Source organism: Nerophis lumbriciformis, linkage group LG13 (genome assembly GCF_033978685.3).
Source record: "Nerophis lumbriciformis linkage group LG13, RoL_Nlum_v2.1, whole genome shotgun sequence".
Lineage (NCBI taxonomy): Eukaryota > Metazoa > Chordata > Actinopteri > Syngnathiformes > Syngnathidae > Nerophis > Nerophis lumbriciformis.
In genome coordinates this window covers 13007777-13022477 of record NC_084560.2, presented here as the reverse complement: position 1 = coordinate 13022477, position 14701 = coordinate 13007777, and the positions used below count along the sequence as shown (strand labels likewise).

The window sequence follows — 14701 nt, the reverse complement described above, 5'->3', positions numbered from 1 at the left end:
ATAAGATAAATAAATTAAAAACATTTTCTTGAATAAAAAAGAAAGTAAAACGATATAAAAACAGTTACATAGAAACTAGTAATTAATGAAAATTTGTAAAATTAACTGTTAAAGGTTAGTGCTTTAAGTGGACCAGCAGCACGCACAATCATGTGTGCTTACAGGCTGTATCCCTTGCAGACTGTATTGATATATATTGATATATAATGTAGGAACCAGAATATTAATAACAGACAGAAACAACCCTTTTGTGTGAATGAGTGTAAATGGGGGAGGGAGGTTGTTTGGGTTGGTGCACTAATTGTAAGTGTATCTTGTGTTTTTCATGTTGATTTAATAAAAAAAATTTTTTTAAAAAAGACACCGATAATAAAAAAAAGACGATACCGATAATTTCCGATATTACATTTTAACGTATTTATTGGACATCTCCAATATATATATATATATATACACACATATATATAAATATATATATATATATATATATATATATATATATATATATATATATATATATATATATATATATATATATATATATATACACATATGTATACATATATATACACATATGTATACATATATACACACATGCACATATATATACAATTATATGTATATATATACAAACGTACATATATATATACACATATATACATATATATATATATACATTTATATAGATATATATGTGTGTGTGTATATATATATATATATATATATATATATATATATATATATATATATATATATATATATATATATATATATGTATATATCGTATTTTCCGCACTATAAGGCGCGCCAGATTATAAGGTGCACCTTCAATGAATAGTATATTTCAAAACTTTGTTCATATATAAGGCGCACCTATGCATCCATTAGATGGAGCTGCGCTAAAGGGAATGTCAACAAAACAGTCAGATAGGTCAGTCAAACTTTATTAATAGATTACAAACCAGCATTCTGACAACTCTGTTCACTCCCAAAATGAATAACAGCTGTTTTAATTATTTTCCCCGAGGTAAAGTCAGTGACGTGGTGTTTTGTTTATCTTTTAACAACAGCAAGGTATAACATGTAATGCAACATTTATATCACATAGTGGAGGGGAACTTTTCCCTGATTCAATAAACACGTAAAAAACAGTGATACTGTTACGGTAAATCAAACGTTAGTGCAATCACAATATAGTAACACTCTAAATAGTGCAGAGCAATAACAATATATCAATAACTCAACGTTGCTCAAATGTTAATGTCACACAACACAACACACAAAATAAACATGTAAAGTTCACTTTATGAAGTTATTTCTCAACCACGAATCCCTCGAATTCTTCTTCTTCAGTGTCCGAATTAAACAGTTGGGCGGATACGGCATCCAACATGTCTCGTCGAAGTCGTCATTAATCGAGTCAGTGTCGCTGCTGCTCTATTCCCGTGTTCTACTGCGTGACTGATCGTCTTAAGTTTAAACTCTGCGTCGTAAGCGTGTTCTTAATAGGAGCCATTTTGGGGTCTTTACATAAACAAACAAATGGAAATCAAAACGGCACGCCTTGCGCAGTCATATATCCCAGCATGCACCACGCGCTTCTTCTTTTTCTTCTACGTGGGCGGCTGCTTACCGTAGAAGAAGAGCTTCTTCTTCTACGGGGGATAATGAAGTCGGCGGCTGCTTACCATAGTTGCGATTGATTGATTGATTGAAATTTTTACCTGTTGGAGGCTCAATATTGGTCCATATATAAGGCGCACCGGATTATAAGGTGCACTGTCAGCTTTTGACATAATTGGAGGTTTTTAGGTGCGCCTCATAGTGCGGAAAATACGGTATATATACACATTTATATACACACACACACACACACACACACACATATATATACATTTATATAGATATATATGTGTGTGTGTATATATATATATATGCCTATATATATGTATATGTAAGATGTGAAAATCTTCTGTACAGTATGTGTGCTTGGGTCCTATTTTATGGACACTAATACAAAACCTCACAATGTCTGATTGAAAGCCCAAAAAAAGTTATGACAGACCGCCTTAAAAAACAGAATGGAATTTTTAATTTTTTTACTGAATGAGACCCAGAATGTAAAGAATTTGGGATTTACAATATTAACTGTGAACGATAAAACACTGAATATTAACAACATATGAACGTCACACCCCCTCTCCATCCACATATTTTACAATCAAGTGAAACACAACAAAAATGCAACAAACACAGCGACATATATCACTAAGCTTTAGAAGTTTCTCTTAGAATTTTGTTTTCAGGCTGGCCACTCTGGAAACACTCTGTGGAAACGCTCCCCACCCACACTGCTTGGTGCCTCGTCTGAGCTGCTGTGTAGCTACACTAGTAACTAGTAACAAGTATATCATGCAGATTCCAAGCATTGAAAGACTTAGTATAGTTGAAGACTTACGGTCATTAAAAAACATCATTGCACATCATAATGGCAGCTACACTTTACATCTTAAACGTCTAAAATAATGATTTGGGAATATCCGGCGGGCCAGATCGAAAAGCTTAACAGGCTGCATGTGGCCCCTGGGCCTTAATTTGCCCAGGTCTGTTCTAATATCTAATTTAATTTAAATCATATTTTTTGTATCGTAATTTTGCTCTCCCCTTTTTAAAATCTAAGAGTCTCCTCATCTCTTGTTCAGATCTCGCTGCCAACTATTGCTCCATTGAAAAAAGTGTACGGAATTCTATAGACGTGCTTTTCAAAGTCTTAAGAAGACAAGGAACCTGTTGTTAAGAGCCTAAGGAGTGTCTACAGTTTAGCTCATCTTAGGTTTCAGCACTGAAAGCCAACAGAGTCTCCCCACAGGCCAATGATTATACAAGAATGAAATTGCGCCTCAACCAATCAATGATTCTAATCTCTGGTGACAAGGCAAATCAGATCCTGGAGCAAACTTTCACTCATCAGTAGAAGATGACACTCATATTTTGTTTGGATTATACGATATGATTGCAATATGATGCAATGTCCTTTCTACTTGTAGTTGAGGACCCTTTCTTGGTGGTGGTGAGAGACAGCATCATATATGGCATTTCCTTGAATCCAGAAGACAGAAGCAACAGCGCCATGGTGCCTTTGGCTGGGCTTCAGAACGGCTACGACGTTGACTTCGATGACACTGAACAGACCATTTACTGGGTCGAACACCCAGTAAGTCAGTTTTTACAATACAGTTGGAAAAGAGCCTTAGTAATATATTGTGCTATTTTAGTCAAAGTACACCAAGAAGCTACTCCGTACTGTTAGTAAACCTGGACACTTTATTGATGTTCAAAGCAAAACCCAGAGTATAAGATTTTGGTCATATACTGAATATATACTACTCCATGTACAGATGTACCTCGGTTTTTGTTAGTAAGTTCTCCCAAACGGTCAAATCAAAACCGAAGCAAATCTGTCCCATGGTGTATCTTCGTACTTTGCCACAAGTTTTTTTTTTTAATTCAATAGTTTTTCTCATCTTCTTTATCAAAATGTTTTCACTTACAACTCTCTTCAGCCCCATGGTACGTACAAAAAAAAGCAGAGACTGAGCCCCGCAAGACATTTTTTGTTTAGGTGCTTGATTCCATGGAATGATACATAGGGCAGATGAACTACTATGTTTTGGGCAATGTGTGGCGATAGAATAATCAAGATGGCATACAAAAACTGGGTAAAAATCATTGGGGATGGCGTGGCGCATTTGGGAGAGTGGCCGTGCCAGCAACCTGAGGGTTCCTGGTTCAATCCCCACCTTCTACCAACCTCGTCACGTCCGTTGTGTCCTTGAGCAAGACACTTCACCCTTGCTACTGATGGGTCGTGGTTAGGGCCTCGCATGGCAGCTCCCGCCATCAGTGTGTGAATGGGTGAATGTGGAAATAGTGTCAAAGCCCTTTGAGTACCTTGAAGGTAGAAAAGCGCTATACAAGTATAACCCATTTACCATTGTACCTCATCGTATAATACTGTACTAAGAACTGGTTCTAATATTTTGCCCTCATTTTTTAAATGATATTTCTCTGACAGTGTCAATCAGATCAGTGTGTTTTTGTCCTAACAGGGTGAGATCCACAGAGTAAAGTCAGACGGTACCAATAGGACTGAGTTTGCCCCTGCAGCCGTCCTGGGCTCTCCTGTAGGCTTGGCACTGGACTGGATTACAGAAAACCTGTACTACACCACCCCGACAACACAATCGATTGAGGTAAGACTGCGAAATTGTGGTATTTCTTTAATTGATATTATTGAATAAAACAGTGGCAAAATGCATTGAAACAATAATGGGATCTGTTTGTGCTTGGGCAGGTTTTGAGGGTTACAGGGGAGGTACAGTACCGCAAAACTCTCATCACAAACAATGGCTCTCCAAATGGAGCTGGTAGTCCTGTTGGCATTGCTGTGGACCCTGCTCGTGGGTAAGCGCTGTAATGCACCCAGCCTAACCTAAATCATGGTAACCCAGAAAGTAAACAGCATCTTAACTGCTAAAAAACGGCGAAGGGGTAGGGTAAGCTCCGCTTCTTCCGACTTCTTTTCGGTCATGATGATTTGTACAAATATAAGCATGTCCGCATTAAACCGAATCCAGTGGCGGGCCGTGCGTTTACCACCTAGGCCTACAGTGATGTCCGACTTCAATGATTACTTCTCAAAATACCATCATTGATGTCACCACATGACCATAGCTGGAGAAATACTATACAGAAACACATTTCCGCACTACTGGCCATTGTACAAAACGGGTTATTTTATGGCACATTTAAAAATCAATAAACCCGCATCAGCAATTAAAACATATCTTGTGTGGTACGGGCAAAATTAAAATTGCAAAAAACATATTACACGTGAAAAAATTAAGAAATAAAATATCCCAACTCACATTTCATCACCGGGACAGCTGAGCTAGCTTGCAGGGTTGGCCGACATGGTCTCACAAGATGTAGTTTCTTTTTAAATATCCTTCTTGAAAGTGGCCTTGCAAATATATGTGTTGTCTTGTCTAATCATAAAAGATGCAGACGAGGCGTGTTGGCTGAGATCATAACGTTTACTCCACATCCCACTGCTGGCATGTCTACATTCAACAACCTAAACGGGGCTACTGCGCATGCTCTGCACTACTGTGGCATGCTGGGTAATGGAGTTCTTATGTTACCTAGCGCATAACATCACTATATATATCTGCCTTAGGCCATCGAGAAGGCCTTACTGACAATAAGTCATTACCTTATTGGCTATCGCAACTGTCTGTCAAATGTTTGTGTCCGTTCACAGACGCCTGTATTATTGGTTCTGAAGGCTCTGGGCAGATTTGGTACAGCATGGCAACATAAGCTCGCTGAATTCTGATTGGATAAAAACTCTATAACCTAAAAACAACAGCGCTGGATGGAGCATAATATGACATGAAGAAAATATGAATACTTTTGAATATTTAGGGAAAGTAAATTAAAAATTACTTTTATCTTTAATTATGATCATGATTTCTGGTTATGTTAGTCCAGCAGAGAAGGTCTTGCTGGTCCTGACGGCACACCACTGACCGAATCATCACCTTTACCCCTTCAGTTTGTGTATATGTATTAAAGAGCCAATTACACGCAAGATAAACTCACAGACTGACCTTCCACCTGTGCTTTTAAGCAAACTGTACTGGACCGACCAAGGGACGGAGAGCGGCATGCCTGCGAAAGTGGCTTCTGCAGACATGGATGGCATGAACCCTGTTACACTATTCACAAATAACCTGGATCACGTTGAGTTCCTCACAGTGGACATTGAAGAGAACAAGCTCTACTGGGCTGTTACAAGCACCGGAATGGTTGGTTGTCACCGCCTCATCTTGTGACGGCTCAATGTACAAACACTCATACTAGATGTCCACAGATTGAATGTGGCGATGCAGATGGGACTAACCGCGTCACCATCGTGTCAGGGCTGGCTCATCCCTGCAGTGTTGCAGTCTATAAAAACTTCCTCTACTTCACTGACCGCGACTTTGAGGTGATAGAGCGTGTGGACAAGTCCACAGGGGCTGACCGGGTTGTGCTACGAGACAACGTGTCTGGGCTCAGGGTTCTAAAAGTCCATTATCGAGAGAGTGAGTAAAATGCAAAATATCTTTATCTCAATATATTATAGTATTCCTAAACTGTATTAGGGTTAGTATTGTAGACATTTTGATTCACCATATTCTTTCTGCATGTTGTGGCCATTGATTCTCCCTAATTGCCGCTCATTGTAATGTTTTCTAGCCGGTGCGGGCACATCTAACGGCTGCACCAGCACCCTGGCTGTATGCGAGCATTTGTGCCTGCCTCGGCCAAAGGGTCAGTTCACATGCGCGTGCACCACAGGTTTTAAACTCAACGCTGACAACCGAACCTGCGGACATTACCAGTCCTATGTGGTCATCTCTACACTATCCGCTATCAAAGGATTTAGTCTGGACGGGGAAGACCATTCAGAGGCCATGGTGCCAGTGGCTGGACGAGGTCAGTCATTGTGCCAATGTTGAGAGAGTATTGTGCTGCAGTAATAGATACTAAACATGTTTAACAGTGTTTAATAGTCTCCCAATTTTTCAAGGGATTACCAAATATAAAACGTATGGTTTGTTTGGGATGGATGGGCTATTTATTTTTAATAAGAATACAACTGAATTAATGAACTGAATAACCATTGTTGTACTCAAAGAGACAGTAATGGCATCTAATGAGTTTATTTTGCTTCTGCAGGCCGCAATGCTTTACACATCGATGTGCACGTAGCATCTGGCTTCATCTACTGGTGTGACTTCAGCAGCACCGTTACAGCACAGAATGGCATCAGACGGATAAAGTCAGATGGTTCAGAATTGCGTAGCGTCGTAACATCTGGAATTGGCCGCAATGGGATACGTGGCATTGCCGTGGACTGGGCTGCAGGTATGCTGTTCACCATAGACAGTTGAAGCCATTATTTAGCTTGCATCATCTACAACTAGCATCTAGAAACATGGGGCTTCATTCACATGGTGTTTTTGTCAAGAAAGTTCTCAAGAGAATGGAGACATTGTAAAATAATATGGAAAATGATTAGGAAATCAACATATGGATGAAGCTATCATTGAAATGAAAGCACAGAATCAAATGTAGTAACTGGATCAATGGATCATATGGAAACAACAACAATAATGCTAACATGAAAACAAAAGGCATTAGCGTCTTTCTGTATTAAGAAAAGACATACCCCACTGTAAACTTACATTGCTGTCTGTGTAACTAAGCTATTCAATTGTGCACATTGAACATACAAGCTGTGCTCCTACAAGTGATTTTTCTATTCTCAGAAGATTACAGGGCAGTGGGGATTTTACGGTGCGTTCAAGGACCACTGAACAGAGTAGGACGCCACAACGCCCTTCAAAAAAAAAACAATAAAACAATACATTTTATTTGTTACGCACTTTTTTTTCTAAATAAATCTTAAAGTGCAACAGTACAAACCAATATTTCAGACAATAAAAGCTTAGCCATTAAAACAGATACAATACTAAAACACTATCAGTGAAGCATAAGAAACCTAAAGCATAGAAAACAGTGGGGTTTCTAACAGTCTGCCATTTTATGTTAGTTATTTATTAAAAATAATAATTTGGTCAAAAGATTTCTGTGTTTATAAGTACTTTTTCAGCACATTGAATATTACCACAATAGTAATAACCGTGATCATTTTGGTCACGATAATCGCGATAAAAAATTTTCATATCTTTACATCCCTATATTATACTATGGTCTGTAAGGAGCTGGTAACCATTACAGGGTGTGCTCTGGTTTTTGCCCAAAGTCATCTGGGATAGGCTCTGGTTCATATGAATGAGTAAACAAAAATGACTTTATTTTTCCCCCAGGAAACCTTTATTTCACCAATGCCTTCCTGACAGAGACGTATGTTGAAATTCTTCGCCTGAACACTAATTTCCGAAGAGTCCTATTGAAGACCCAGGTGGACATGCCACGCCACCTTGTGGTGGACCCCAAGAAAAGATATTTATTCTGGGCTGACTATGGTCAGAACCCCAAAATTGAGCGAACGTTCTTAGATGGAACCAACCGCACTGTTTTAGTATCATCAGGAATTATCACCCCACGTGGTCTTGCTCTAGACCAGGAAACTGGATATGTCTACTGGGTTGATGACTCTTTGGATATGATTGCTAGAGTCAACCCACATGGAGGGGAGATGGAGGTAGTCCGGTATGGCAGTCGCTATCCGACTCCTTATGGAATATCCGTGTTTGAAGAGAATATCATCTGGGTGGACAGGAACCTGAAGAAGGTTTTCCAAGCAAGCAAAGAGCCTGGCAGCAGAGAACAACCTGTTGTAATTAGAGATAACATAAACATGCTGAGAGACGTTACTATTTTTGACCAGCGCAATCAGCCCACAATAGACAATAACCCCTGTTTGGAGGCCAACGGAGGCTGTGCCCATTTTTGCTTTGCCCTGCCAAGCACTGATGTAGGTCACCCTTCCAAAAAATGTGCCTGTGCATTTGGAAATCTTGCAGCCGATAATGAGAGCTGTGAGGTATCAAGGGATGACTATCTCATCTACACCACGGAGAGCACGGTGCGAAGCTTACGCCTGGATCCCGAAGACCACGGCGTTCCCTTCCCTGTGATCAATGTGCCACGTACATCTGTGGCGCTGGATTTTGACCTCACTGACCAAAGGATCTACTTCACTCAGAGCTCAGGTGCGGGGGCAAGCAAGATCAGCTACGTCAGCTTATCTTCTCCTACGTCAGCTCCAGTGGTGGTAGCTTCAGGTACCTTTTTCTCATTTTTGTTTATTGTAATCACTTAATGTGGATATTCTGATGCCTCTGAAAGATATTCCTGAACTATGTGTGGTTCGTATGACGTGACAGATCTAGGGGCCCCTGATGGAATTGCATATGACTGGATAAATAAACGTATTTACTACAGCGACTATGCTAACCAGAGCATCAGCTCCATGTCTGTGGATGGATCCCAGAGGACTATTATTGCCCAAGTGTCTAGGCCAAGGGCTATCATGTTGGACCCCTGCAGGGGGTAAGAGACATACACACGTAGCACATTTTCTTTCTTTGATTCGTGTATTTTGATCTGATTCCTGTCTCGTTGAATAGATACATGTATTGGACAGACTGGGGAACTCATGCAAAGATCGAGCGAGCTACTTTAGCTGGTAACTTCCGGAAAGAGATCGTGAATAGCAGTCTGGTGTGGCCCAATGGACTGACCTTAGACTATGAGGAAGAGCGGCTGTATTGGGCAGATGCCAGCTTGTAAGATCTGACAACATACAGTTTGTAACACAGTATTTCCCAGGTGTGAGTACACTCATATTTTCAGCAACCAATGTATCGTCTGAAGGCTAAATACTATAGTCATGGTTATGGTTTATTTCTTTTGGACATGCGCAACACAAAACATCACACTTTTAATTATATCTAAAAAAAGGAATGGAAATAAGCAGTGTTCACCTTCTCCATGTACCAGTTATGACTGATAATTGTACAGAAATAATACTTGGACTTATTCAGGTCACAAAGTGTTTGGATAGTTGTCATTTTGCAACCTGTATGCAAGTAAAGTTAAAGTTAAAGTACCAATGATTGTCACACACACACGAGGTGTGGCAAAATTATTCTCTGCATTTGACCCATCACCCTTGATCACCCCCTGGGAGGTGAGGGGAGCAGTGGGCAGCAGCGGTGGCTGCGCCCGGGAATCATTATTGGTGATTTAACCCCCAATTCTATCCCTTGATGCTGAGTGCCAAGCAGGGAGGTAATATACAGTGTAGACACACTGTTGTCTGAAAATAATCAACAGCTATTATTGTCTAAATAGCTGATAACTCCTAAGTGTGAGCCCCATTGTCTGAAAAGTACATGCAGACTGACACAGTTACACACATGTGTGAGAAAAGAGGCGATTGTGCTGCAGCTCCATCCAACGTATGCTTGCCAACATAAATGGACTGTCAAAAATAAAAAATATTAGACATATTTTCTATTCAGCAATATTATTAAGTGTCTAATTGAAATGATTGAATTGATGCCTTTTGGTGTCTGTTAGTGTTTTTTTAAATGATGTTTGCTTATTCATATAGAATTTAGATTATTGACAGAGCTACGGTGTGAAAAAAAACTTCTGGAAATGTGCATCTCCTTGTGTCTGGATTGCACACTCACAAGCGTGCTAAAACATAAGTGCAGGTTTCCATTGTGGATGGAATTCAGGACTGTTTATAAAAAGTGGTAGATATCTGCTGCTTGTTTGAAAGAGCATGGTAACATGAATGTGCAGTGAAAAGCCTCATTCAAATAAGTTTCGATTGTACACGCAGTCTTAGTAAATCACACGCAACACACCCACTAATAGTACACACAAGTTTATAGTTTGCACACACTGTTTAGTGCGTGGTATTTGCATCTTAAGTCTGACGTTCTTTTTAAACTTTACTGCCAACTTTAACATGCCAACAACAGCCCTCATACTACTGTTAGCTAGCAGCATTAGCCTAGTCCGGGGGTTGGCAACCCGCGGCTCTCGAGCCGCATGCGGCTCTTTAGCGCCGCCCTAGTGGCTTCTTGGAGCTTTTTCAAAAATGTATGAAAATGGAAAAGATGGTGGAAAAAAATATAATTTTTGTTTTAATATTGTTTCGTAAGACAGCAAACATGATACAAACTTTCCTAATTTTTAGAAATCACTCTGTTTATATTAAACATACTTCACCGATGAGAGGATTTGACGAGAGCCGTTTTGTCCTACTAGTTTCTGCGGTCCTTGAACGCACCGTACCGTATTTTCCGCACTATAAGGCGCACCTAAAAACCACAATTTTTCTCAAAAGCTGACAGTGCGCCTTATAACCCGGTGCGCTTTATTACGATTCATTTTCATAAAGTTTCGGTCTCGCAACTTCGGTAAACAGCCGCCATCTTTTTTCCCGGTAGAACAGGAAGCGCTTCTTCTTCTACGCAAGCAACCGCCAAGGAAAGCACCCGCCCCCATAGAACAGGAAGCGCTTCACCCGCCCCCGGAAGAAGAAGAAAAAACGCGCGGATATCACCGTACGTTTCATTTCCTGTTTACATCTGTAAAGACCACAAAATGGCTCCTACTACGCGACAAGGATCCGGTTCATAAAAAGACGCAATCTCTCCATCCGCACACGGATTACTACCGTATTTCACAGCAACTGATATTCCTGTGAACCGCACTGTGGAACGGGAGCACGTACGGTGAATATTCGCACCACAGGGAATGAGAAGTCATCCTTCACTGTGGTTCTAGCTTGCCATGCTAACTTCCACCCATGGTGATATTCAAAAGGAAGACCTTGCCAAAAGAGACCTTTCCAGCCGGCGTCATCATAAAAGCTAACTCGAAGGGATGGATGGATGAAGAAAAGATGAGCGAGTGGTTAAGGGAAGTTTACGCGAAGAGGCCGGGTGGCTTTTTTCACACAGCTCCGAAGGCGAACACACCTTCACTAAGACGGGCAGATAGCGCCGGTCGACATACGCCAACATCTGCCAGTGGATCGTAAATGCCTGGGCAGATAGTTTCGGTCACAACTGTGGTCCGAGCTTTCCGGAAGGCAGGATTCACAGAACTGCTGCACAACAACAGCGACACTGAATCCGATGACTTCGACGAGGCGGAGCCGGCCATTTTTGGATCCCACGCTTGCGCAACTTTTCAATTCGGACACCGAAGACGAAGAATTCGAAGGATTTACGAATGAAGAATAACTTCAGAAGGTGAGCGCTATGTTTATTTTGTGTGTTGTGACATTAACGTTCGAGCAACATTATGTTGCTATTTATTGCTCTACACCATTTTGAATTTTACTATGTTTGTGATTGCACATTTGCGTACATTTTGGGACAGAGTTGTTAGAACGCTGGTTTTCAATATATTATTAAAGTTTGACTGAACTATCTGACTGTTTTTTTGACATTCACTTTAGCGCAGCGTTTTTTTGACATTCACTTTAGCGCAGCGTAGGCGCGGCTTATAGTCCGGGGCGGCTTATTGGTGGACAAAATTATGAAATATGTAATTCATAGAAGGTGCGGCTAATAATCCGGTGCGCCTTATAGTGCGGAAAATACGGTAGTTTTTTTTACATGTACAACTTTCTCAGACGCTGCCACAGTAAAACGTGTTTTATGCCACTCCTTCTTTGTCTCATTTTGTCCAACAAACGTTTCATGCTGTGTGTGAATGCACAAACGTGAGCTTTTTTTATGTTATTGACTTGTAGGGAGTGCTAATCAGGCATATTTGGTCACTGCATGCTAATCGATGCTAACATGCTATTTAGGCTAGCTACATGTACATATTGCATCATTATGCCTCGTTTGTAGGTATATTTGAGCTAATTTAATTTTCTTTACTTATGTCCTCACTAGAGATGTCTGATAATATTGGCCTGCCGATATTATCGGCCGATAAATGCTTTAGAATGTAATTTCGGAAATTATCGGTATCGTTTTTTTAATTTACGGTATCGTTTTTTTTTTTTTTTTTATAATTAAATCAACATAAAAAACACAAGATAGACTTACAATTAGTACACCAACCCAAAAAAACTCATTCACACAAAAGGATTGTTTCTTTCTGTTATTAATATTCTGGTTCCTACATTATATAGCTATATATATCAATACAGTCTGCAAGGGATACAGTCCGTAAGCACACATGATTGGTCCACTAATAGTACTAACCTTTAACAGTTAATTTTACTCATTTTCATTAATTACTAGTTTCTATGTAACTATTATCATATTGTTTTACTTTCTTTTTTATTCAAGAAAATGTTTTTAATTTATTTATGTTATTTTATTTTAATTTTTTTTTTTTTAAAGTACCTTATCTTCACCATACCTGGTTGTCCAAATTAGGCATAATAATGTGTTAATTCCACGACTGTATACATTGGTATCGGATGATATCGGTATCGGTTGATATCAGTATCGGTAATTAAGGGTTTGGTCAATATCGGAATTTCGGATATCGGCAAAAAGCCAATATCGGACATCCCTAGTCCTCACTGTATTTAATTTATATTTGTTGGTTAACAGCAATGTGTTTCATGACACATTATCTGTATGTAATACTGGCTACATGTCTGATATTTGTTTGTGTGACATGTCATTATAGACCACAGCAAACATTACCTAGCTTGCCAAAGATAGTAAAAAATCCATTAGAAGAAGACGGCCTGCCGTTTCCTTTAACTTAGACAAACACATCTATACCTTTGGCCATTCTAAGCCAGAAATTTCCAGGAGTGATCTCACCCTCAGAGAAGCTTCCATTTTACTAATGTTTTCCAATTATACAAAATTGTGTAAAATAAATATTACATTTCAACATTTCTATCAACAAAGATTTGCATCAGCCTGTGAAACATAGTCATTTTGATAGTTAATAGCTAATTTAAACACATACACCATGTGTTGCCTTCACCATTAAAATTATATATCCATCCATCCATCCATTTTCTACTGCTTATTCCATTTGGGGTCGCGGGGGTTGCTGGAGCCTATCTCAGCTACAATCGGGCGGAAGGCGGTGTACACCCTGGACAAGTCGCCACCTCATCGCAGAAGAATTATATAAGGCTTTGAATTTTTTGCGGCTCCAGAAGAATTTTTTTGGTGTATTTTTGGTCCAATATGGCTCTTTCAACATTTTGGGTTGCCGACCCCTGGCCTAGTCAGTAGCCACAACAACAACACAACACTTATTCATTGTGCACCAATTGCGGTTAAGGAGAGCGACGTTGCATTCAGGAACACTTCAAACTTTGAGAATCAAACCTTACAACTCAAATATGTATTTTCTTGCATAGTCTCTATGTTCTGCAATGATTATGACAATGTGTTGTAGATTTTTATTTTTGAAATGTATGACTTAGTTATCATTTAAATAATTTAAGTATTTAAATGATTAATTTGTTCAACTTGAATGTCACAAAATTCTAGAAAAATAAAAAGGCATTGTTTTTTCAATTTGTTAAACCACAACCTGTTAAGCACCAGTACCGTTTTTAAAGTACCGATTTGATACTAGAATCGGTCAAAATGAAAACCATACTTATCTCTAGTTACAACACATGTTGAACTTCATGTTTTCGTCAATGAACTGTAGGCCACGCTGTTACCGCCACCATGCCTATTTGTAGGCAAGACATAATTATCTTGGTACTGTTGCCAGCTCTTTAGACAATAGTGTTTATGTGTTGACTCATTTTCAGTAGATAGTGAATTTATACTGCTATACGCGCTGTACATGGACTACACTAAAGTATATTTTTATAGTATTGAGAAGATACACACAAATGGTTGCTGAAATAGCAGGGGTGTACTCTACTATACACTGGACCCTCCGAAACCAAACACAATGGTGAAGCAAACCTTACCTCTACTTAATACAGCAATAGGTTCATTTTTAAAAGGTCTACATAGCAAAAAGGTCAAAGAAAATGCAGACTTGAAGAGGAGGGACGGAGGGAGGAAGTATGCACTTTGTCTCTCCTCTTCCTGTCTTAATTTTTTCGGCTTTTGTGTTGTTATGGACTTTTATACCATAGTTTCCT

At 39.5% G+C, this 14701-nt stretch overlaps 1 protein-coding gene across 1 annotated transcript in view; it reads left to right on the top strand.

Annotated features, from left to right (window-relative positions):
- Nucleotides 1–14701, top strand: part of lrp2a (low density lipoprotein receptor-related protein 2a) — a 161955-nt gene that overhangs the window by 71034 nt on the left and 76220 nt on the right. Inside the window, exons 32-41 of the mRNA XM_061971676.1 lie at nt 3048–3214; nt 4110–4253; nt 4355–4464; nt 5693–5870; nt 5936–6149; nt 6304–6543; nt 6787–6975; nt 7941–8861; nt 8964–9129; nt 9207–9365. Coding sequence (XP_061827660.1) covers nt 3048–3214; nt 4110–4253; nt 4355–4464; nt 5693–5870; nt 5936–6149; nt 6304–6543; nt 6787–6975; nt 7941–8861; nt 8964–9129; nt 9207–9365 — 2488 coding nt within the window. The remainder of the gene's footprint in view (nt 1–3047; nt 3215–4109; nt 4254–4354; nt 4465–5692; nt 5871–5935; nt 6150–6303; nt 6544–6786; nt 6976–7940; nt 8862–8963; nt 9130–9206; nt 9366–14701) is intronic.